This window comes from Leucopleurus acutus (genome assembly GCF_964270905.1).
Source record: "Leucopleurus acutus genome assembly, chromosome: 17".
In the NCBI taxonomy this organism is placed as follows: domain Eukaryota; kingdom Metazoa; phylum Chordata; class Mammalia; order Artiodactyla; family Delphinidae; genus Leucopleurus; species Leucopleurus acutus.
The window spans coordinates 17,429,674-17,453,791 of record NC_139159.1 but is presented as its reverse complement, the minus strand read 5'-3'; the positions used below and the strand labels follow the sequence as shown (position 1 = coordinate 17,453,791).

The 24,118-nt window shown below is 36.2% G+C and overlaps 1 protein-coding gene across 1 annotated transcript; it reads left to right on the top strand.

The window, feature by feature from the left end:
* Nucleotides 1–1,481: 1,481 nt before the first annotated feature.
* Nucleotides 1,482–17,667, top strand: LOC309973959 (uncharacterized protein C8orf89; the record flags this gene model as incomplete). Its single annotated transcript, XM_082858429.1, has 5 exons — nt 1,482–1,608; nt 3,163–3,316; nt 7,000–7,055; nt 15,629–15,667; nt 17,537–17,667. The coding sequence occupies 5 exons, from the start codon at nt 1,482–1,484 to the stop codon at nt 17,665–17,667; spliced, it is 507 nt and encodes a 168-aa protein (XP_082714555.1).
* Between the last annotated feature and the right edge of the window lie 6,451 nt (nt 17,668–24,118).

Here is a 24,118-nt window from a genome sequence, read left to right as displayed (position 1 = left end):
TTTTGTTTATGGTTTCCCTTGCTGTGCAAAAGTTTATAAGTTTGATTAGGTCCCATTTGTTTACTTTTGCTTTTATTTCTATTGCCTTGGGAGACTGATCTAAGAAAATACTCCTACAATTTATGTCAGAGAATGTTTTGCCAATGTTCTCTTCTAGGAGTTTTATGGTGTCATGTCTTATATTTAAGTCTTTAAGCCATTTTGAGTTTATTTTTGTGTATGGTGTGACGGAGTGTTCTAAATTCATTGATTTATATTCCATATGAATTTTTAAATTGTTTTTAGTAAAATTTTAAATTCTTTTACATTGGCATTTTGATAAGGATTGCATTGAATCTCTGTAGATCATTTTGGGTAATGTGGATATTTTGACAATATTAAGTTTTCCAATCCATGAGCATGGGATGTCTTTCCATTTGTATGCGTCTTCTTTAATTTCTTTTATCAATGTTTTATAGTTTTTCAGCATACAAATCTTTTACTCCCTTAGTTAAGCTTATTCCTAAGTAGTTTACTCTTTTCGATGCTATTATAAATTGGATTGTTTTCCTAATATCCTTTTCAGATAGTTTGTTGTTAGTGTATAGAAATGCAAGTGACTTTTGTTTGTTAATTTTGTATCCCTCAGCTTTCCTGAATTCCTTTATTAGTTCTAACATTTTTTTGTGGAGTCTAGAGTTTTTGATATATATAAGATTATGCCATTTGAAAACAGGGACAGTTTTACTTTTTTCTTTCCAATCTAGATGCCTTTTCTTTCTAATTGCTCTGGCTAGGACTGCCAATACTATGTTGAATGGAAGTTGTGAGAGTGGGCATCCTTGCCTTGCTCCTGATCTTAGAGGAATGCTTTCAATTTTTACCTTTGATTATGTTAGCTATGGGCTTTTCATATACAGCCTTTTTTATGTTGAGGTAATTTCTCTCAGTTCCTAGTTTGTTGAAAGTTTTTAGTATGAAAGTGTGTTGAATTTTATCAAAAGCTTTTTCTGTATCTATTGAGATGAGCATGTGACTTTTTTAATCTTTCATTCTGTAATGTGGTATATCATATTAACTAATTTTTGTATGTTGAACCATCCTTGCATCCCAGAGATAAATCTCACTTGGTCATGGTGCATAATGGTAATAGTTTTGAGAGAATCCTGAGCATTACATTGTCATGTACATGACAATTTGCTGTTGAACCTTAGATTTTTTTATATTGCCAAATATCTGTAACCTCAAATTTGAAAGAATTCATTAAAATATAAAATATTTAAAAGAAAAAAGTCTTACAACTTATTTTAGCTATGTTCTTAAAGGCCTCTTGCTTTAAAATCCCAAGAATATGTATTTACATGTTATAAGTAAACTTTTCATTTAAATCTATGTTAGTATTTAATTTGTATGATGGAAAACAATTTGTTTTTTTGTATTTTGTGTCCTGAATCTGGTGCAGCATCTTACTTTCATCAGCACTGTTGAAAAAAGAAGAAAAAATGCCAATGCTGCCTCCTGAAATCAAACTTGAACCTTCTAATGTCACCAGAAATTCCCTTGACAGTTGTTTTCTTTTTGAGAGAAGTTGGAGGAAAGCAATTTTAGAAACACAAAAGATGAGGAAAGGTAACTTCATTTTATTCTTATTTTACTTACAAAAATATAGAAGTAGTACCTTGAATTTACATGTACTTTTTTAATCAGTCAAGAGACATTAAATAATTTTTGTAACATTTAGGTAAGAAGGCTAATACCATAGGCTTATGGAAAAGAAAAATGGAAGCAGATAAGGAATAATTTACTTACGGTAATTCTATAACTCATGATAAAAAACAAATTCTAAAGAACTACTCTTGATATCAGTGTAGTGCTACCTCTGTTGGATCATACTTCTTTTTGTAAGTCATGTTTGTTTTAAAATACCTCAAGTTGGTATTTATATTTTAAGAAACTCAAATCTTTAACAGCACCTTTTTGTATTAATAATTCTAACCCAAACTTTATTTTTTGAGTGAGCTATGTGGAAAGTATCTTATATCTTATAGTTGCTCAATAAAGACTAATTTCAGAACTTTTGACTTGTATATGAGTGTAATAACTTTCCCCCTTAATTTCAAATTATAATTGTATTTTTTGTTTATACTGAATTTTGCCTTTGCCTTTATTAATGGAGATAGAATTCTTGAAAACAGCAAAATTCAAACTCCCCAGCCATTTCATCACTCCTGGTTTTGAGTGTGTTACTGTATTTTTTCGACGTTTTTACTAGATTCCTATTAAAGATACACCAGTTTATCTGTTCTCCTACCTCCAAATCTAATTACTGAAAAGAAACTCTACATGATTTTGATCAAGAGAAACTATTTTTTCCAAAAAAGAATAATCAAAGGTTGAAAAATAGCATTTTGAGCATTTAATATTAACTCTAGTCCCATTAAATACTATTTCTATTGCTATGCTAGATTTACTTAGTAGAGAAAGCTTAGAAAACAATTCTCTATGTTTAAAAATCATCCAAACCTTTAATCTCTTAATCTTCTTTTTCCATTTACTGTCTTCATTTTGAATTTTTTTTAAAAAAAAGAAAAATTTGAACAACGTCTTATACCAGTGATACCTGAGGTCAGTAGAAGAAGCCCTCCTGATGCTTCAGATGTTGCTGTTTATAGATTTGATGGGGGACTTTGCAGAGTGAAAGTTAAAATCAATGCCTGAAATGGAATTCTTTTCTCTCTCACTGCTAGCTCCGATAATCATGTATTTGTACCTCTTGATTTCTACACAAAAGCAGGAAGGTGACAGGATTTAAAGTAGCAGATATTACAAGATTCTTGAAAGAGCCTTTAATCTGTCTTTCAATGTGAATGTATCTAATGTTCTGGGAATTCTGATTAAATAAAATAATGAAGGACAGTGATGACTATGGGAGATCTGTGAAGCTGCCCTTCTTCCTTTTTCTAATAGTTCTTAGCGACTTAGTCAGCTCTTGCCTACAGTCCCTATCCTCGGAATTGAAAGGTATTCTCTTGGGAAAGATGCTAGCTCAATTACAGTAGCTTAATTTTATTTTCTTAATGACTGATTTGGTATATTTATTATACATTTTAGTATATAGTAAAAAAAATTATATACATTTAATTAAGAAGTAATACAGATGGTTATTATACTATTTTTAATTAGAATACACCACAGCATTTGGTCTAGAAGAATTCAAAGAATGTGTCAAAATGCCATATTTACCAGGATTGCAAAATTGCCAAAAAAGTGTAAGTTCCACTCCACCAGCGGTTCATAAAAGACTCCTGCATGCTGATACCGAGATGCCTCCTGTCAGGTAGGTCATTTCTGTTCGATTCTCTTTTGTTGAATATTTATTTATAGTAACACTGCTGAATGTAGAGGTTTTTCTGGCTAGTGAATCTAATTCTTTCTTGCCTACTATTTTTTGCATAAAGGATTTAATTTTAAAAAATCTCAATTAGCAATTTTATTCAGTTTGACCAGTAGGTCCTTTTTTCTGTTTTCAAGTGACATTGCCAGAAGGAATTTAAGGACTTATTTAAAAAAATCTGTATTGCTTTAGCATAGATTGCTCATGAGAATATTGGAATTTTTAGCAATATAAATAAATGAACTCTTTGCAATATTAACAGGTTTCTGTACCGTGAATAGAGAACCTTGTGTTTCATTTCTAGTTTGACTGAAGTGGTGTGAGGGGAGATTCTGAATGAGATGTCAGCCTAATGAAGACCTTGCATTGCTATCAGATGAAATGAGTTTGTCAGCCAGAAAAGTCCCACTGACTTTGAATACTGGCATTTAAACACATTATGATAAACACCTTTCCTACTTTAAATCAGGTTGCCTGACATAGCATTAAAAGAAAACTTCTTTCTCCAAAGGGACCTGTAAGTTAGTAAGACAGTCTCATATCCTATTTGGTTTCTGCTTTGATTTATTTATTTATTCATCAAGTATTTATTGAATGCCTAGTACTAATTCATTTTTCCAGCCTAAAAAAAGATGAAGCATTTATAACAGTCTGAGTTGTAGCTCTCTTTAGGGGAGGATGTATATTTTCATATTATCTCCTGCCATAGTGTGCTTTGAAGTCATCTAGTTATGCATAGCACACACATATTGGAATTTCAGAATATATTTCTTGAGTTATCCACTAGTATTACTGGTCTTGTTAATTACTCTGGAAACAAATTTTGGTAATATAAATAAAGAATTAGAATATACTGAAAATGAAAAGTTGTGGATAGTTTATATCTAAATTATGAAAATAAGAACTTTGTAGAAAATTTGGGGAAAAAATAAAAATAATTATTTGATAATTTATCCATCCTAACATATCCATTTTTATTGTTGGAGGTTCTCTTCTACCCTCCTTCATTTTGGATTTTTATTGGAGTTGTGATTTTAGTGTACTTACAATTTTTTATTCTGCCCTTTTTTACTTAATAGTACACGTATGCATTTTTTTCATGTTATGACATAATCTTCAAACAGTCTTTACTGGCCACATTATATTTCATTGTTAGAGCCATAGTTTATTTAATTTCCCTATTGTTGGACTTTCAAGTTGCTTTGACATTTTTTTGATTTTGCAAATAACACCATAATGAACAATAACATACATAAAGCTTTTCCCATCTTTTTTTTTTTTTTTTTTTTTGACGGTACGCGGGCCTCTCACTGTTGTGGTCTCTCCCGTTGCGGAGCACAGGCGCTGGACGCGCAGGCCCAGCGGCCATGGCTCACGGGCCCAGCCGCTCCGCGGCGTGTGGGATCTTCCCGGACCGGGGCACGAACCCGTGTCCCCTAAATCGGCAGGCAGACTCTCAACCACTGCGCCACCAGGGAAGCCCCCCCCATCATTTTTGATATCATTCGAGGACAGATTGTCAAGCTATAAAAATATAAAAAGCAAAATTACTCTTTCTGAAGTGAGGTTATGGTGAAATAAGGCAGAATCAGAGATGGTAGAAGAGAGATTGTGAGTTGCTAGTGGAGTAGATGGTAGCAGTTAAAGAGGAGGGATGGCAGGGATGTAGAAAGAGGAGACACCATTGGAAACATGAATATGAAACCTACTTAAGGGCAGTGAGTTTCCACTGTTACCGAGACACCTGTATCCCTGACACTCAGCTCACTCTTGACCTCTGGGCAAACGTATGTAGGGCTGCCTATGGCCATGGACTTGTCTCAGTACAGACCAGTCTTTCAATGCATATGATCATCTTAAAGAAACTGGAAACCCAGAAAGCACCAACAATTAACCCATTGGGCCTCTAGATTTTAAGTCTTCAATTTGCTTCCTTTTTCATCCGATTTCAGTTCATTATTTTTTTCATTTGCAATTTGGCTGTTTGTGAAATGATCCCTTAATATTTTATGTTGACTTGAGTGTGAATTTACTTAATTTAATGAAGAATAATTTGACTATATTATATTCGTGTTATGACAAGTGTTCTTCAGACACAAAGTGGAAGAGTGGTGGCTGAGTGTCACACTGCTTATGAACTGCTTGGCGAACGTAAATGTTGGTTCTTTTCCGTGTCTTTATTTTAGCCATTCTACCGAGAACATGTCGGGTTGCCTACAAGTATTTTATTCTCTGCATATTGAACAACGCCTTGTGAAAGAACAGTCTTGGCAAAGCAGGGAAGTACTAATTTTTGTCTGTCTTGTATATAACCCTGTATCCTTTTTTTAAAAAAATCTCCATATGTGGATATTTGATTTAAAAACTCTGATAAAAGTTTAATGTGTTTTTAAATTTCTTAAATGATAAAATTTTTCAGTGAATCTCAAGGCATACTTTGATAATATAACTGAAAATAGTCTCCGAGGTGAAGTGCATTTAAAAATTACAGCTATCCTGCGGTATGACAAACTGCCTCTAGCTGGCAGGCTAGCAGACCTGATACGATGATTTGTGAGTTTAATTCCCTTAAATTAATATTATGAAACTGAAGCAATATGGCCTCTCAACTCACCAGTGTTATCTTTAAAAGTTCCATGCAGCCAATACACAAAGATATTTGTTCTGATATTGGACACTGTTTTAAAAAAATGGATGTTCTATGTTTTTTGAAGGACATAAAGCCCTTCACGCTAAGGAGATGAATCATAGAATTTCAGTTATCAGTCAGTAGGTGGAAAAGAATCTGAGGTGTGTCCGTAGGGACCACTAAAACCTTATCACATAACAATCATTAAGGCTGGTCTTGAGTTCCAAACCTCAGTGTGAATACTAGGTCGGCTCATCTTGACTGTACCCATATTTGACAACTACGAAGTGTGATGTTGCCATGGTAATAAGTTGCTAGGATACCTCCAAGCAGCCGTGTAAGCTGACTTCATTAAACTGTATCACATGGATTGAGAACTAATATATGTTTTGATTGAATAGAGAACAACAAAAAAAAAGTTATAGCTGACTTCTAAAGTTTAATGAAGTTACAAGAAATTTGGAATTCTTATGGGTTATCTCGCCCACAGCAGATTCAATCGTGACATATTTCCTCTAATAACCTACTCATTATCTATATCTATTCCAATAGGAACAAAAGTTAATTATGACAAAACTCAGATTGTGGTAATTAATAGGTAAAAAGAGCACAAATAACTGATAATTGGTATCTGGCATATCTAGATACCCTGTTCATCTAATCTTGAGTCCCTTCCTCTAGCATTTCCTGAATCATGATTAGTCATAAGATAAAGGTGGGAAAAGTCAGACCTAACACTCAGCCACTGGTAAAATTTATTAACCAAAATCGAGATACTGAGTTGGTTCATATCTGCTTCTGATTGGATTATTTGTGATAGAAGGAGTTTCCTTGATAGAAGGAGTTTCCTTTCTTTAACGTTTATTTAATTTTCATATGATGTCCTTCAACAAGTGAATTTCACTGAAAGCAAGCTTCTTATCTCTTACTGTATTTAAAAAAATTAATGTACCCTGGATTTATGTAAGAGTGAATTTATGATAATATATAATTTTAGGTTAAAGAAGACTAAGCCAGCATGTACTGTGGCACTACTTCAGGAGAAATCAAAAGGTAGGCTGGGTCATCTTTTTCTCCTACCACATGTCTTATTAACTATTCCATACTTATCTTTTTTAAACTTCCTTTCTTTCCATTGACTTAATTGTCTTTGTTTTGTTCATGTTTCTTTTAAGCTTTGTTTATAAACTTAGTGGATGTTGTGTTCAATATATACATACCATCATTATCTCATGTTGGAGGATGGAGGGAACAAAAAGTGCCTACCGAACTGAGAAGGCATCTTGAGACCAAAACCCGAGGCAGGCAGCTCCACAGAATCAATGGATCAGCTTATTATATGGTAACTTACTCACAGGATGGGATTGAGCGGACAGCCATCTGGAAACGTGTAGTCACACTCCACACTGCCGAGGGGCCATTGAGACAACTTTATAGTTAACCTAGGGCATGGGGAGTGTGTGCTTGAAAACAGGAAGTGTATTCCTAAGTCAAGATTTATGAATGGGTAACTATGCTCATGGACACCAGGAATATGTCAGGGAGGTCTTCATCATTGTTTGGAGGCTAACAGGGCATAGAGGTCACCTGGTCCTAATGATTATTAAGCAATATCTATTAACTACAAAGCCCTTAACAACAGAGAAGTGATTGACTGCACAGTACAGTCCCAGGTAAGGTCAGTGGGAGGACAGGAGAAACTGTGTGGACCCAAGATGGCATCAGTTATGCTAACAGGCATACCTCTCAGGACCTTGGGATAGGCCCTCATCATCTCTCATGTGGACCGTTGCATAACCTGCAAAATGGTCTTGCTTTAAGAGTTTCTGACCTTGGAAGTCCTTTAACACTACAACAAAAGCCTAAAACTTGGCCTCTAATCACATCACTCCCTTCTTCAAAAACAACTTGTTGGGCTTCCCTGGTGGCGCAGTGGTTGAGGGTCCGCCTGCCGATGCAGGGGATATGGCTTCGTGCCCCGGTCCGGGAAGATCCCACATGCCACAGAGCGGCTGGGCCCGTGAGCCATGGCCGCTGAGCCTGTGCGTCTGGAGCCTGTGCTCCGCGACAGGAGAGGCCACAACAGTGAGAGGCCCGCATACCGCAAAAAACAAAAACAAAAACAAAACAACTTGTTACCTACAGACTAAAGTATGAACTCCTTAGCTTGGCCTTGAACTCTTTACCGTCTTCCCCTAACTTTCCTTTCTAGCCTTATCTTCTAATTAATTTTTTCATGAACCTGTGTACCTATAACATCCAACTACAAAAACCTATCTATATGCCAACAGTTTGGGTTCCATAAAACTACTCCATGGTGACTAAGACACTTTACAGCACCAAGGAGCATTTCCACCTATTTGGAGTATGAGTTTGTCCTTTGAAGCTTTAAAACCAGACATTCTCACTTCCACCTTTCTGATACATTTAATCAGAATTTTGTTTTTCAAAAACAGACACTGTTGAGTCAGTTAGTTACACTTTTAATGATGCCTACAAGATTTTGGAGAATTTCCTGGCAGCTCTGGTATCTACACTTACTGCCTCATTCCTTGCTTCACGTGTTACAGATTCATGGGGCAACATACTAAAGGAACCATTTATGGCATATGACACAGTGCATATGTCTAGCATTTATGTTCTCCAATAAATTCTTAGCCATTTCCTGAAGTGATTTTACCCAAAGTCAGTGGTGAAGATTCTTGAGCTGTACAGTCAAACAGTTTTCATTTTGTCATTATATTTTCTTGCCTTCTGTTGATTATTATCTAAATAGGATTTTTCAACAGTGACAGTATTAACATTTTGGACTGGATAATTCTGCTCTGGGGGTCTGTCCTGTGCATTGTAGGATGTTTAACAGCATCCATGACCTTTACTCACTAGATGCCACTAGCACCTCCCAAGGTGTGGCAACCAAAAATGTCTCCAGATGTTGCCCAATGTCTCTGGGGTGGCAAAATCACCCTCAACTGAGAAACACTGTTTGAAGCATTACATCTTTAACATTATATGTTCCCTGTTACTTGTCCTTCAGACTATCAAGTGTTTCATCCTTTACCTGTGCACAACAGTTATTTCCTTACCAGCATAACATGTTTTAAACCTTACTTATTTTTAATTTTTGTCATAATCATAGTTGTCTTCTTACAGTGCATTCATCACTTCCATGATTTTGCACTTATGCAGGAATGGAGTTGATAGAGCACCTCCAAACAAACAACAAAAATGAAAACTACTAAGTAAGACTTCTATTGAGATTGTCAGTGGCAGTCCGATTGATTTGTTAGCAGCTTTGTAAGTTTAGCCTGTGGAAGTTCATAAACTTCTTGGATATTTCCTTTATCTGAATTTCCATCAGCTATAAACAACTTCTGTAATCAACAGGTAACATGAAATAAAAATATAAATGTTAATTAGAACAAAAGACATTTGTTTTGCATCTTGGCCCAAATGAATATTCGCCTGCCTATTTTCCAGTAGGCCAACTTTATGGTTCTTCTGGGCTGGATACTATGTCTTATTCACCTTTGTATCTCTGTAGTGCCTGTACCAATCCTACAACATATGGAGTCTTCAGGAAATATCAATACTTGTTGCTTTTCCTTCAGAGTCATATAAGAAGGCAGTTCATTCATTCATTCATTCATTCACCAAACATGAATTTAGCATCTACTCTGTGCCATTCATTGTTCTAGTTCTTAGGCCTAGAGTACGTCTCTCAACAAAACAAAGATCCCTGCCCTTGTGGAGCTTACATTCTAGTGAGAGAATACAGCCAACAAACATTAAATATAATAAACAAATCCATCACACAGTATATTAAAATACATACTATTTTTTTAACTTTTAAAATTTTTATTTTATTTTATTTTTATTATTTCTGGTTGTGTTGGGTCTTCGTTGCTGTGCGCAGGCTTTCTCCACCTGCGATGAGTGCGGGGCTACTCTTCGTTGCAGTGCACGGGCTTCTCATTGCAGTGGCTTCTCTTGTTGCAGAGCACGGGCTCTAGGTGCATGGGCTTCAGTAGTTGCAGAATGCAGGCTCAGTAGTTGTGGCTCGTGGGCTCTAGAGCGCAAGCTCAGTAATTGTAGCACATGGGCTTAGTTGCTCCACAGCATGTGGGATCTTCCCGGACCAGGGACTGAACCCATGTCCCCTGCATTGGCAGGCAGATCCTTAAACACTGTGCCACCAGGGAAGGCCCAATACATAGTATTTTAAAAGGTGGAAGTGAGGTAGAAACAACAACAAAAAATAGAACAGGGTAAGGTAGATCAGGAGATCTGCGGAGAGAAGGATGATTTACAATTTTAAATAGGGTGGTTGGCAGTGATATTTGGGCAAAGATTTGAAAGAGGTGAGGGAGTTAAACTCTGGGAAAATGTTATTCTCTTGGGGCCAGCAAAGGTCCCAAGGTGGGATGGTACCTGACCTGTTGGAAAAAAACATCAAGAATCAAGTATTGCTAATCTCAGAGGGTGAAAGATGAGGTAAGAGAGGTAATGGAGTATCTGACCTTGTGGGGCCCTGAAAGGGACTTTATATTTAACTTTAATTGAAATGAGGAGCCATTACATGATTGTAACAGAAGAATGATTTTAATGTGATCTGATTTAAATTTTGAAAGGATCATGTGGTCACACCTTTCAAAAAAATGGCCCAGAGAACTTCCATCTCTGATTATGTGGAATAACTTATATCAGACCAACTTTACTACCAAGAATTCGCATAAGAGCTAATCATAAAAAATAATTTAGGGCTTCCCTGGTGGTGCAGTGGTTGAGAGTCCGCCTGCCAATGCAGGGGACGTGGGTTCGTGCCCTGGTCCGGGAGGATCCCACATGCCGCGGAGTGGCTGGGCCTGTGAGCCATGGCCGCTGAGCCTGTGCGTCCGGAGCCTGTGCTCCGCAGCGGGAGAGGCCACAACAGTGAGAGACCCGCGTACTGCAAAAAATAAATAAATAAAAATAATAACTTAAATATATTTTATGATATATAAAATAAGTATAAAAGTAATATATTACATACATATTAATATACAGTAAAAACATTATTTTAAAAATATAAAATAATAAAAGTATTTAAAAAACAATGTTTTAAGTTGTCAAGAGCAATCATTTCCAACTCAAAAGGCTGAGATTCTGAAGGAATAACTGCAGAGAACTGAGCCCAAATGTCTGTGAGCAAATTCCCCAACAGGTGTTTGCCTGTTTCTAAGTGACATGTATGCTGGGTAATATTTTAGGACACGAAGCAGAAAATAGCTTCTTGGAGGCTAAAGGACTGAGCAGAGATTTCAGTAACTTAGCATTTGCCAGGGAGACAGAGGTGGGAGTTGAAGGGAGTTTAAGGCTTGCTAACGGCATACAATAGACTAGCTTTTTTTTTTTTTTTTTTTTTTTTGCGGTACGCGGGCCGCTCACTGTTGTGGCCTCTCCCACTGCAGAGCACAGGCTCCGGACGCGCAGGCTCAGCGGCCATGGCTCACGGGCCCAGCCGCTCCGCGGCATGTGGGATCTTCCCGGACTGGGGCACGAACCTGCGTCCCCTGCATCGGCAGGCGGACTCTCAACCACTGCGCCACCAGGGAAGCCCTAGACTAGCTTTTAAAAAAGCCTAAAACCCCATTTTTTTTGACATTTGGCATGCTATTTATTTCATCTTTAGCTCATCCTTTTACACTTTCTATTTATTGTGTTAAAACCCAGTTTTGACTGGATTAAAGTGATATGCCTACCAGAAGAAAATTAAATTTTCTTTGGAAAACTATAAGATAAACCAGAGCCTTACAGGTTTGTGTACACAGTCTCAAGCATTCAATCAAAACTTACCAGACATTAAAAGAAATATACCTTGGACTTCCCTGGTGGCGCAGTGGTTAAGAATCCATCTGCCAATGCGGGAGACACGGGTTCGAGCCCTGGTCTGGGAAGATCCCACATGCCGCAAAGCCACTAAGCCCGTGTACCACAAATATTGAGCCTGCATGCCACAATTACTGAAGCCTGTGCACCTAGAGCCTGTGCTCCACAACAAGAGAAGCCACTGAAATGAGAAGGCTACACACCGCAATGAAGAGCAGCCACCACTCGCCACAACTAGAGAAAGCCCACATGCAGCAATGAAGACCCAATGCAGCCGTAAATAAGTAAATAAATTTTAAAAAGTACAACTTATCAGGCATAAAAGAATGACAAAAACCAAGAGAAGAAACAGACAATATCAGCAGACCAGCAAAAGATCCAAATAGGCATTATTTGACAGGGATTTAAAAAACTATATTTAATATATTCAAGATAATAGAGAAAATGATGAAAAATTATATCAGAGAATTAGAATCTATAAAAAATAAATAGAAATTATTGAGCTGAAAAATACAATAATAGATTAGATTTAACAGGTGATAGGGCATAGGCAACAAAAGCAAAATAAACAAGTAGGATATATCAAACCTACAGGCTTTTGCACAGCAAAAGGAAACAATTAACAAAATGAAAAGACAGCATATGGAATGGGAGAAAATATTTGCAAACCATATATTTTATAAGGGGTTAATATCCAAAATATATAAGGAACTCCTACAACTCAATAGCAAAAAACCAGATAACCCAATTTAAAAGTGGGCAAAGGACCTAAGTAGACATTTTTCCAAAGAAGACATACAAATGGTAGTAGATACACTTGTCATCAGGGAAATGCAAATTAAAATGTAGAAAATAAAAGGAAGAAATAATAAAGAGCAGAAATCAATGAAGTCGAAAACAAATATTCAGTAGAGAAAATCAACAGAGCCAAAAGTTAGTTTTTTGAAAATGTGAATAAAATTGATAAATGTGTAGCAAGTCTGATGAGAGAGAGACAGAGAGAAAGAGACAGAGAGAGAGAGAAATTACCAATATTATATAAGAAAAGAGAAAACACAACTTAGAATTGACACAGAATTGACACTGGTGAATTCTTCCAACATTTAAAAAAACTATGTTACGTAAATTATTCCAGAAAATAGGAAAAGAGGGAACACTTAAAGACCCATTTTATGAGGTCTCTAACCTTGATTCTAAAACCTAGCTTTGACGTTATAAGAAAGTAAAATTATAGACCAATTTTTCCTATAAAATGGAAGTAAAAATTCTAAACAAGACACTACCAATTCAAATTCAGCGATATATAAGAAGGATAATGCAACACAATCATATCAGATTTACCTAAGGCATGCGAGATTGATTTAACGTTAGAAAAGCAATCGGTGTCATTCATCTTATTAATAGAATAAAGGAGAAATCTCATATGTTCACTTTAATAATTGCAAAAGATATTTTAATGAAATTCTATATTCATGATTAAAAATATTTTTAGCAAACTATGAGAAGGGAACTTTCCTAATTTGATACAGATTATCTTTTTTTAAACTCCTACAGTAAACAGTATACTCTTAAACAATTAATGAGTCAAAGAAGAAATCACAAGGGAATTTAGAAAATATCTGGGGACAAATGAAAACAGAAATATAACCTACCTATAGATTGCACCAAAAGCAGTGCTAAGAGGGAAATTTATGGTAAACACATAAAGAAAGGAAAAAGATTTTGAATGAACAACATAAACTTATACCTCAAGAAACTAGAAAAAGAAGAATAAACTAAGCCCAAACTTACAAGAAGGAAGGAAATAATAAGATTAGATTAGAGATAAATGAAATAGAGAACAGAAAACAACAGAATGAAGATTTAGTTTTTAGAAAAGATCAGCAAAGTTGACAAATCCTTGGTTAGACTAAGAAAAAAAGCAGAGAAGACCCAAATAGCTAAAATTGAGAATGAAAGAAGAGACATTATAACTGATCACAGAAATAAAAAGGATTATAAGAGGCTACTGTGAACAATTATATGTCAACAAATTGGGTAACCTAGAAAAAAATGGATAAATGTATAGAAATATACAACCTACCAAGATTAAATCATGAACAAATAAAAAACTGAACAGACCTATAACTAATGAGGAGATTGAAGCAGTTATCAAAAACATCCCAACAAAAACAAAAAAACCCAGAAATCTAGGGTAAGAGGATTATAATTCAAAGATGACCAGAAAGTTGCACATTTGCTCATATCTTATTGGTTCATACTTATTAACAAAGCTCTACTTAGCTCTGAAGCAAGCTGAGAAATGTAATCTCTACCTGGATGACCTTGCGCTCAGTAAAATCCTGTTTTGGAAGGAGTAAAAAGTTTTGAAAAGATCATTAGTAGTCTGCCATAATTCTTTTTTTTTTTTTTGCGGTACGCGGGCCTCTCACTGTTGTGGCCTCTCCCGCTGCGGAGCACAGGCTCCGGACGCACAGGCTCAGCGGCCATGGCTCACGGGCCCAGCCGCTCCGCGGCATGTCGGATCCTCCCGGACTGGGGCACGAACTTGTGTCCCCTGCATCGGCACGCGGACTCTCAACCACTGTGCCACCAGGGAAGCCCCATAATTCTTTTATAATTAAGATTTCTAACATTCTATTACAGATATTTGGAAATATAGTTAATTTTTGCAATTTGATCCACATTGCTAAAGTCCCTTATTATTTCTTGATATATATTATACATTTTATACTGTGTATACATACATATCATATATGATATATATAAATTTTTGAGTTCTCTACATAGATTATCATAATCATATGTGAATAATGTCAGTGTTATTCTTTCTTTCCGAATCCTATGCCTTTATTTTTCTGATTTTTCTAAGCTGGCTAGAACCACCAATACAATAGTGAAGAGAAATGAAAAGTTGGCATCTTTGACTTGTTTCTGATTTTAAAGGAAATGCTTTTAATATCTTCTCATAAAGAATGATGTTTGATGTATGTTTTGGGTAGATATCCTTTATCAAGGTAAAGAAGTTCCCTTTAACTTTAATTTGCTGAGAGTTTTGTTTTTTGTTTGTTTTGTTTTGTTTTTTTAAATATAAATGAAAGTTTAATTTTATCAAACATTTTTCTGAATGTGATTTTCTGTTTAATTTTTTAAAATAAATTTCTCATATTTTTAAAAATATTTATTTGGCTGTGCAGGCTCTTAGTTGCAGCATGCGGGATCTTTTTAGTTGTGGCATGCGAACTCTTAGCTGCAGCATGTGGGCTCTAGTTCCCTGACCAGGGATCGAATCCAGTCCCCCTGCATTGGGAGCGCGGAGCCTTAGCCACTGGACCACCAGGAAAGTCCCCTGTTTAATTTTCTAATGTGGACAATAACATTTGTAGATTTTGTAATGTTAAGCCACTCTTACATTCCTTGGATACCCCCATTGAAGGCATGATGTATTATCTTTTTCTGTGTACTGCCATATTTAATATGCTAATATTTTATTGGGTTTTAAAACCTATGTTGATGAGTGAGCTTACCACTAATTTTCCTTTCTGTCCTCTCCTTGTCTGGATTCAGTGTCAAGACTGTAATGGCCTCATGGAATGAACTGGGGAGTATTCTGCTTTTTCTATTCTCTGAAGGATAGGACCTAAAATTGGAATGATCTCTCCCTTGAAAGTCTGATAGAGTTCATTTGTAAAATCATTTGGATCACTTGTTTTCTTTGGAGGAATCTTTTAATATTAATTCAGTTATTTTAATTTTAGGACTCTTAAGGCATTCTAATTCTCCTTCCATCAATTTTGGTAAGTTATATCTTCTAGAATGTTTTGCATTTTGTCTAAGTTTTCAAATTTATTGGTATAAAGTTTAGTCTTTGCTCTACCTATACTTCTCCTCATATTATTTATTTGGGCCTTCTGTCTTTTTTTTAATTAATCTACCTGGAAGTTTTCCTTTATTATTAGTCTTTTCAGTGAAGAACTCTTGTCTTTTTAAAAATCTTTCTAATTGTAAGTTTGTTTTCTACTTCATTGATTTCTCCTCTTTCCTGTATTGTCTTCCATGTTCTTTGGGTTATTCTTTTCCTAACATATATCTTATATCTAGCTTACTAATTTTCCGTCTTCTTTTCTAACACAGGAAAAGAATGTTCAACTATGTTCTAACACAGGAAAAGAACTATGTTCTAACACAGGAAAAAGAACTATGTTCTAACACAGGAAAGAACTATGTTCTAACACAGGAAAAGAATGTTCAACTATGTTCAACTTTTGTTGCATCACACAAGTTTTGTAATATTTTCTTTATCATTTAGTTACAAGTATTTTTAATGTTTATTACAATTTCTTTTTTTGATGGATGAATAATTTAGAATGTGTGTATACATTTCTAAATATTTGAGAATTTTAAGACTTATTATTAACAACTTCCAACTTAGTTGTATTGGTCTGTATGATACCAATTCTTTAAAGTTTTTTGAGGTTTGCTTAATGCTTAGAATCTAGTTATTTTGTAGCCAGAGAGTCTAAGTGTCAAGTCCATCTTACTGCTAAGAACTGGAATCCTGATTGATTCTTCCCTTCTACTCTCTGTCTGAAATTCCCACTCTCATTACACACCCAAATAAAACAAAACAAACAAAAATTCCAACCACATTGGAGAATTGAGGTCAATTTTTGTTTTTGGCACGTGAAACTGAAGTTAAACAATAGTATTTTAAAGCAATATGGATCAGTGTATTATTTTCAAAGCCTTGTATGCTTCCAAATAAAAGTATTTATACATATTACATATTTAGGGCAATATTTGTGATTACATGGGAACTCCAAATTGATGCATCTGGGTTTAAATCCTGCCTCTAACAATGTCTAAACTCTTTTTTAAATCTGTAATCCAAGATAGTACTAGTTACCTACTTCATAGTTTTGTTGTGTGGATGATATAGATGAAAAATACTTGAAATAGAGAGATCATTCAATAATTGTTATCTGTTATTATTGTTATTACTATCCTTCAAAATAGAAGCTTGATCAATGCTGTTTCAGTTAGTGAGTGACTTATTTTACTTTATAATTTTACTCTTTCACCTCAACGTTTATGAGAAATCGTTTTGTTTGGAGACAGTAACTTGATAAGCATGTAAGGTATGAAGTGAGTTATTTATGGAGATCATGCCTTTTATTTTGGAATAAATTCCACAGCCATCCCATGTTTTAAGAAGCATACGACAGACTCAGTTTTATATCATTAAATATAAACATTAAGCATTTTTTAGTTAAATATTTTTTGAGATGACTTGCCATCCCAGTCACTTTAGAAAGTTAAGTAGCTTTCATTTCTACTTCAAAGAATGTGTTATATGAAGAGCTAGTGGTGTTTTTTTGTTTTTTGTTTTTGTTTGGCTGTGCTTAATTTTTTTTTTAACATCTTTACTGGGGTATGATTGCTTTGCAATGGTGTGTTAGTTTCTGCTTTATAACAAAGTGAATCAGTTATACATATACATATGTTCCCATATCTCTTCTCTCTTGCGTCTCCCTCCCTCCCGCCCGAGCTAGTGGTGTTTAATGGTGATTTGAGGAACAGATATTTGGTGTATACTCTTTTAGAGAATATCATTCATGTGTGCTTAATTTAATTGTAATAACAGTTTTGGGGTTTTTTCTTTACAGGTTCTGGCTTCAGCGATCCTCTCACTGGAGCACCATCTCAGTACTTACAGAGACTTTCTAAAATGGCCATTTTGGAGTATGATACCATTCATCAAGAAACAACCAGAAAATTTGAAAAGAGCAAGGAATAAGAGCTTTGAGACTGCTGATTATCCTTTCGTGGGATGCTTTCTTCACTGACTTCTAAGGTTTGTCTTTTTCCTTTCTTTTCCTTTTTTCGATATATGCTATGATGTGCAGCGATTTACATATAATGGAAATGTAAATAGGAAACAAATATTTTCTGTTATATACGGCATATGTTGTATTTTGTTAATCTTACAGACGTTTAAGTTATTATTTATACAGTTTATATATGGGGACATAAGCCTAAGAAGAATTATATTCTATGAATTTTATGCACATTGGTTATATCTTTTGATTCAGTTTGATAAATGTTTTTTGAGTATCTGCACAATGACGTTTGCTAGGAGCTGCAGAAGATTCAAGAATGAGTCCTCACTGTTAGGGTTAGAGGCTCCCCATGAGAACCCCTTCTTTTCCCTGCTCGAGCTTGAAAGCAGTTGTGAGATAAGTATTCAAGCAGATGAAAATGAAAATATTAGTTTTGTTTGCTGATAAAACCTGGAAGGGAAATCCTGGTTTAGATGTGTGGCAACAGTGGGTTTCCTAACACTGAACTTCAGAATTGGGCAAATGTACACACTCAGGTATTGCTCACCTCAGGCTCACCTGCTGAATTGGGCCTTTGCTACCAAGCAGAACAAGGCATCTCTGCTGCGTAGACAGGCGGATCCCTGAGGGGAAAGTGGGTGGGAAGAGGGACTCGCTCAGTCTCTAGGGGAGGAGGAAGAAGGTCTAGGTCAAGAGGAAAAACCCCTCCTCAAGAAAGCCTGAGGTGTTTGTCAGTGCAAGTCCCTGAAAAACAGGGAGAAATCAAGGATACCAATGGCCGATCCAGCAGAGAATGAGAAATGGGCCATAAGAGAACAACACAGTGTTAACAAAGGAACGAAAATGAGGCAGTAATGTCCAACAGGGAGGTAGAGAAAGCTTCATGGAGGATGCAGTGTTAGAAATGGGCCTTAAAGACATGAAAGATGGAGGGAGAAGGCATTTCTAGAAAGATGGAATAACATAGCAAGGACATACTATGCATTTGGGAACGATATACTTGGCCGGAGCACTAGGTGGTATAGGGCAAACTTCATCAATTCACGTGCCTACAGACACCAAGCCAGTAGCACATTGAATGACACCAATCAGATGAAGGCTGTGGTGACCTGGGTCATGTTTCTCCATTCATAAACAGGCACTCACTGCCTAGTTTCAGCCCTCTTGTCGTGTGGGAATGTGGACCCAAAGTTGCCAGATATTCTAACCTTTCATGAGAAGCCAGAATCTGGATTTTTGTGAAATCTTCCAATGTGTAAATATTAGCAACTAATTCAAAATAAGCAACTTATAATTAAAAATTTATAAAGCCATTGTGCAAGCCAAAGAAAATTACATGGGCAAGCCAGATCTGGTTTTGCGGGGCTATTTATTTAAATTTGTTTGTTTATTTATTTATTTATTTTGGGCTGTGCTGGGTCTTCACTGCACGTGGGCTTTCTCTAGTTGCAGCAAGCGGGGCCTACTCTTCGCTGCAGTGCACGGGCTTTTCATTGTTGTGGCTTCTCTTGTTGCAGAGCATGGGCTCTAGGCGCGCGGGCTTCAGTAGTTGCGGCACATGGGCTCAGTAGTTGTGGCACATGGGCTTAGTTGCTCCACGGCATGTGAAATCTTCCCGGACCAGGGCTTGGACCCGTGTCCCCTGCATTGACAGGCAGATTCTTAACCACTGTGCCACCAGGGAAGTCCCTGTGGGGCCATTTATTTATGCATCCTCGGGATCAAAGGACTAGAGGGCGATAGGGCTTATAACTTGATCACATCTGGTAGAGAAACTTCAGATGCCAAGCATGAGTCTATATTTCCTCTGTTTCACAATGGAAGATTTTGACAGTGAAAGTAAATTATTGCTTTTCTGATTTAGGAAGATTCATCCAGGTTTCATTTGTAGGCTAGATTGTAGTGGGAGGAGACTGGAGATAGGGAAACCAATCAGGAGGTTTTTATAAAAATTGAGGTAGGAATCTCTCAGTAGAAAGGTAGAAATAGGAATGGGAAGGACAGATTAAGATAATTAGGACATCAAGGCAAAGGACTTAAGATCCTTTGATATAGGCTATCAGGAGAGGAAGGATCAAAACCAGCTTATTTCTGGTCTTAGACATAAGATTCTCAGGAGATGCTAGTTTGGGGGAAAATGAGGATGAGTGCAACTTTGGGTATATTCAGTTTAATGTGCCATCAGGACATCCACAGAGAGATGCCAAGCAGGTAGTTGAAAGCAGATGTGTAGTTCCAGAAAAAGATACTGACTGGAGTTAAAACTTTGAGAAATATTTGCATAGCCAAGGCTGTGTTTTCCCCAATAAAAGAGGAGAGAGAGAAAAGAACCCAAATTTATAAGAGATGAGAGGAAATAGGTAGAAGATAAATGAAGAAGGAGAAGGAGAAGGAAGAGAAGAAGAAGGAGAAGAAAAATAAACTGTCACAGATGTAGGAGGATGAACATTTTCTATGTCCTTGCATGCTCTATATTAATGTATAAAATACACTATTAATGTGTGTTTATATGCATTACATGATGCATTAGTTTCTAGGGAAATAACCAAGTAAACTTAAGTGGATGTGTTTTTGCTTACATCTGAATTTTGACTGAGAATGATTTAGATATTACCTGTACCTTTTCTATGTTCTGACCACCTCCTCCAAGTGTGGCCAATGATTTAAGAAATGAGAAGCGGGAGAAGAGGTTTTCTCAAACAAAAATTTGATGAACTTTCAAAAAATTTATTTTATTAAAGTATAGTTGATTTACAGTGTTGTGTTAATTTCTACTGTACAGCAAAGTGATTTAGTTATGCATATATATACATTCTAAGAACACTGTACAATTTATGTCAGAGAATATTTTGTGGATAGGCACTTCTAAACACCTTTGCTTATCAGATGGATTTCATTTATTGAGCTCCTACATGTACTCTAAACATTTAATACTTTTGTAAACCTTATGAAAACCCTAAAAAGTAGGTAGGTGATATTATTCCTATTTTATGAAATAAGTAGATCGAGGATTGTTTTATACTTGGTCTCCAGCTAAAAATAGGAGAACTAGAATTCTAACCTACTAGGATTTAAAGCCCATATACATAAAATCAGTAGAATAATAATTGTTTTTAAACTTAGTTGATACAGCATGGTTTAATTACTTAAAATTTAGAGCAAGATAGTAAATACTTGCACAGAAAATAATATCTCCTAGTATTGAGTTGAGTTCCTGACTTATGACACTAACACATCTTGGAGCATTTATACCAGTAGAGTAGAAAGACCCCTCCCCCATCTCCCCTATGAAAGAGTTCAACTGAAGTCAATTCAAGAAAGGAGTGGAATGTTTATTTCTTTTTAATAAGTGAGATATGCTAACAATGATTAATCATCTTGGGATTGAATTTAACATGTTTTTCATTAAATCTTAAAAAAAAAATCCAACAACACAGGCTCTACTTCCTTACATTGCATTTACTCTTTTTGTTCCTCATGAACTTTTTAGAAAAACCAACATGTATTTGGTACTCAGAAGGCTCAAATCATCCCCAGTTGAGCACACCCAAGATTTAGACATAAAGATAAGATGCCAACTTCTGATATTGTAGCTACCGTGGATGTTAATTTTATGCTTGGGATGAAGACAATGTTGCCAGCATGACCCTTTTGCATTTGTGATTTGGAAATTCCTCCAGTGTAAGCAATATCAGTCACAATTTGGGGAAACTAGACCTTACGATAAATATTTAGGATGGAAGAATGGAGTCCTGATTTCCGAAGACATTTCCTGAGAAGACATTGTTCATCAAGCAACATTTTAATATGTAATTTAGACTCCTGAGTACATATGGCCACCATGAAGCAGATGCCATGTCTTAGACTAAGAAATGGGTATGTTAATTAATATCTTGTGATTCTGATTCACAGTCTCTGTGAGTTTGGTTGATGTGAATTGATACGCAGATCCTGATCATCCTGGGCAAATTAATGAAATGAGGGGTTGTTTTTTTTTACTAGAAAAATAACTTTAGTATTTTTGGAAAAATAGTGTACATTTTTAGGAATGTCAGCAATGTAGAAAAGTACAAATAAAAAGTTTACAAAACACTTCAAATCTCACCCACTCATAAATAACATCAGGTAAACATCTTTCTCTGCATATATGCAGATAGATACAGAAATACCTGTATTAAAACGGATCATTCTGTGCCTCCTATGTTTAAATAAAGTTAATTTTACTCTTGTAAAAGAAATAAGTGAAACTGAAGTCATTGCTAAAATCCAAATGTTATTAATTTTAAAATATTTTATAATATAGGTCTAGATCTTCTTTCCTAAAAGAGATTTTTTTTTTTTTCCCTAAAATATTCCTCTTCAAGAAACTTCTGGTTCTGGTCAAAAACATTTGTCAACTTAGAAAAACCTACCTAGTCTTCTAAAGATGAGTTTAAAAAGTTTCCAGATACCGCCTTTGTTGCAAGGGAAACTTAAGCATAAGTACTACACAGAGACCTTGGGACTTGAACTGCATTCTCCACTAGGATTGGTCTCTGTTTCACTTAGTCACTCACACTTATAACGGGTCTTCTATGGGACAATAAGTCACCGCACCCAAAGATAATTAACCCCTTTGCAGAACCAGCAAATCTTTACATTAATAAAGTGAACAAAATGTTGAGAGAGACACAGAGAGAGAGATTCTTCTGTAAGGTTTTTCAAAGTTAAGCGTGCATCCAGAGCTGGAGAGCTTGTTAAAATACAGATTCTTATAGGTCTGGGGTGGGTGTGAGAATTTGCATTTCTAACAAGCTCCCGGGTGATGCTGATACTCTGATCCACGGATCACACTTTAAGTAGCCTGCCTGAGAATCACCTGCACTTAGAGTTACCTGGTGCATTTTTGAGACACCATAGTCCAGGCTCTACTCCCAGAGAATCTCATCTAGCTGGTTTGGGGTGGCCACTGAACATGGGTAAGTTTTAAAATCTCCCCAAGGATCCTAATGTGCAACTAGGTCTGAGGATTACCGTTGAAATGTTAAGAGATTATGAAAAATATCAAGAAATTGAAATAACCTTTTTCCTTCTATTCAGAGCTTTATGGCCTCTATTACATTGTCTCCCGGCATTAGTTGTTGCTGTGGAGAAATCTGATTCTTCACCATTTTTTAATCCCTTGTAGATTATTTGCCATTTCTGCCTGGATGTCTAAAGATTTTCTTGATTCTTGAAACTGAATCAGAGTATGACTCACTGTGTGTTGTCCTAGATCAAAATTTCCTGGAACATAGTATGTTCTTTCAAAGCTGCATATTCCATTTTTTCTACATTTTTGGGAAATTTTTTCTTTCATTGTATCTTTGAATACTTACTCCTTCTGTCCCATATTTTTGAATTCTCTACTTCAGGAACACCAAACATGCCTGAGATCATCTTTATCTGTTTTCAGTATCTGGCGAGTTGGAAAATAAGATTTGTCAATATTTTTCTATTTTCTTTCTGATTAATCTGTGGAATTTTTTTTTCTCCCCTAGCTGTGTTGGCTGTTGATGATTTTAGTGTTTCTTCTAGGTCAGCTATTCTCCACTGTGCCCAGCAGGGTGAAGGTATTATTTTCCCATTTTATAGACAAAGAAATTGTGATTTAATAACTTACCCAAGTTTCCACAGCTCACAGGTTCCAGAGCCCAGGTTTGAACCTGGGTTTACCTGAATCCCAGGTCCCTGCTTTCTCCATCACAGTACAACCCTCTTTGAAAATGTTATCTTGAATGTCCTTCCAATTCAAAAAGTGCTTGTGGGCAGGTCCCTGCCTGCCCTACTCAGACTCACCCATCGACAACAATTAATGGATGGGCCATTTGTGCTGGGTGCTAGATGAGGGCTGTGGGGACATTGTCGCCTGTCGCTAATTCCTCCTTCCTCACGCCATGTAGGGCATGAAGCTTCAGAGTGACGGTCTAGCTTTCCCACCTCAGAAAACAAATAGAAATATTATAGAACCCTAAGGAATAGTTTAAAATTTAAATAATCACTGGCATCTATATAGTGATTTATGGATTACAAAGCCCTTGCACACACAGTTTCATTAGCACCTTGGAAGATGACGTCACACAGGGATGTTACGTATGGATGACTTCTTGGATGAGGATAGCAGAGGGTTCCCTTGGTGCCACACGGTTACTGACAGGCAGCTCCACTGTATCTTGCCATCAGAAACACTTTCTAAATCTCCTTTAGGTCCATTGTAGACTCATATAATCAGCCATATAATTTCAAGTGCTTGACATTTATTTGTTTTTTCCATCTGGATTTTTCTCCTTTGAAAATCAGGGTGGACTGCCAAGGGAAATTATGAACTGGCTCCTGTTGGAATGGGTTTGGGGTGTTGAATAAATGACTGATGTCAGCAGACACCCCGAG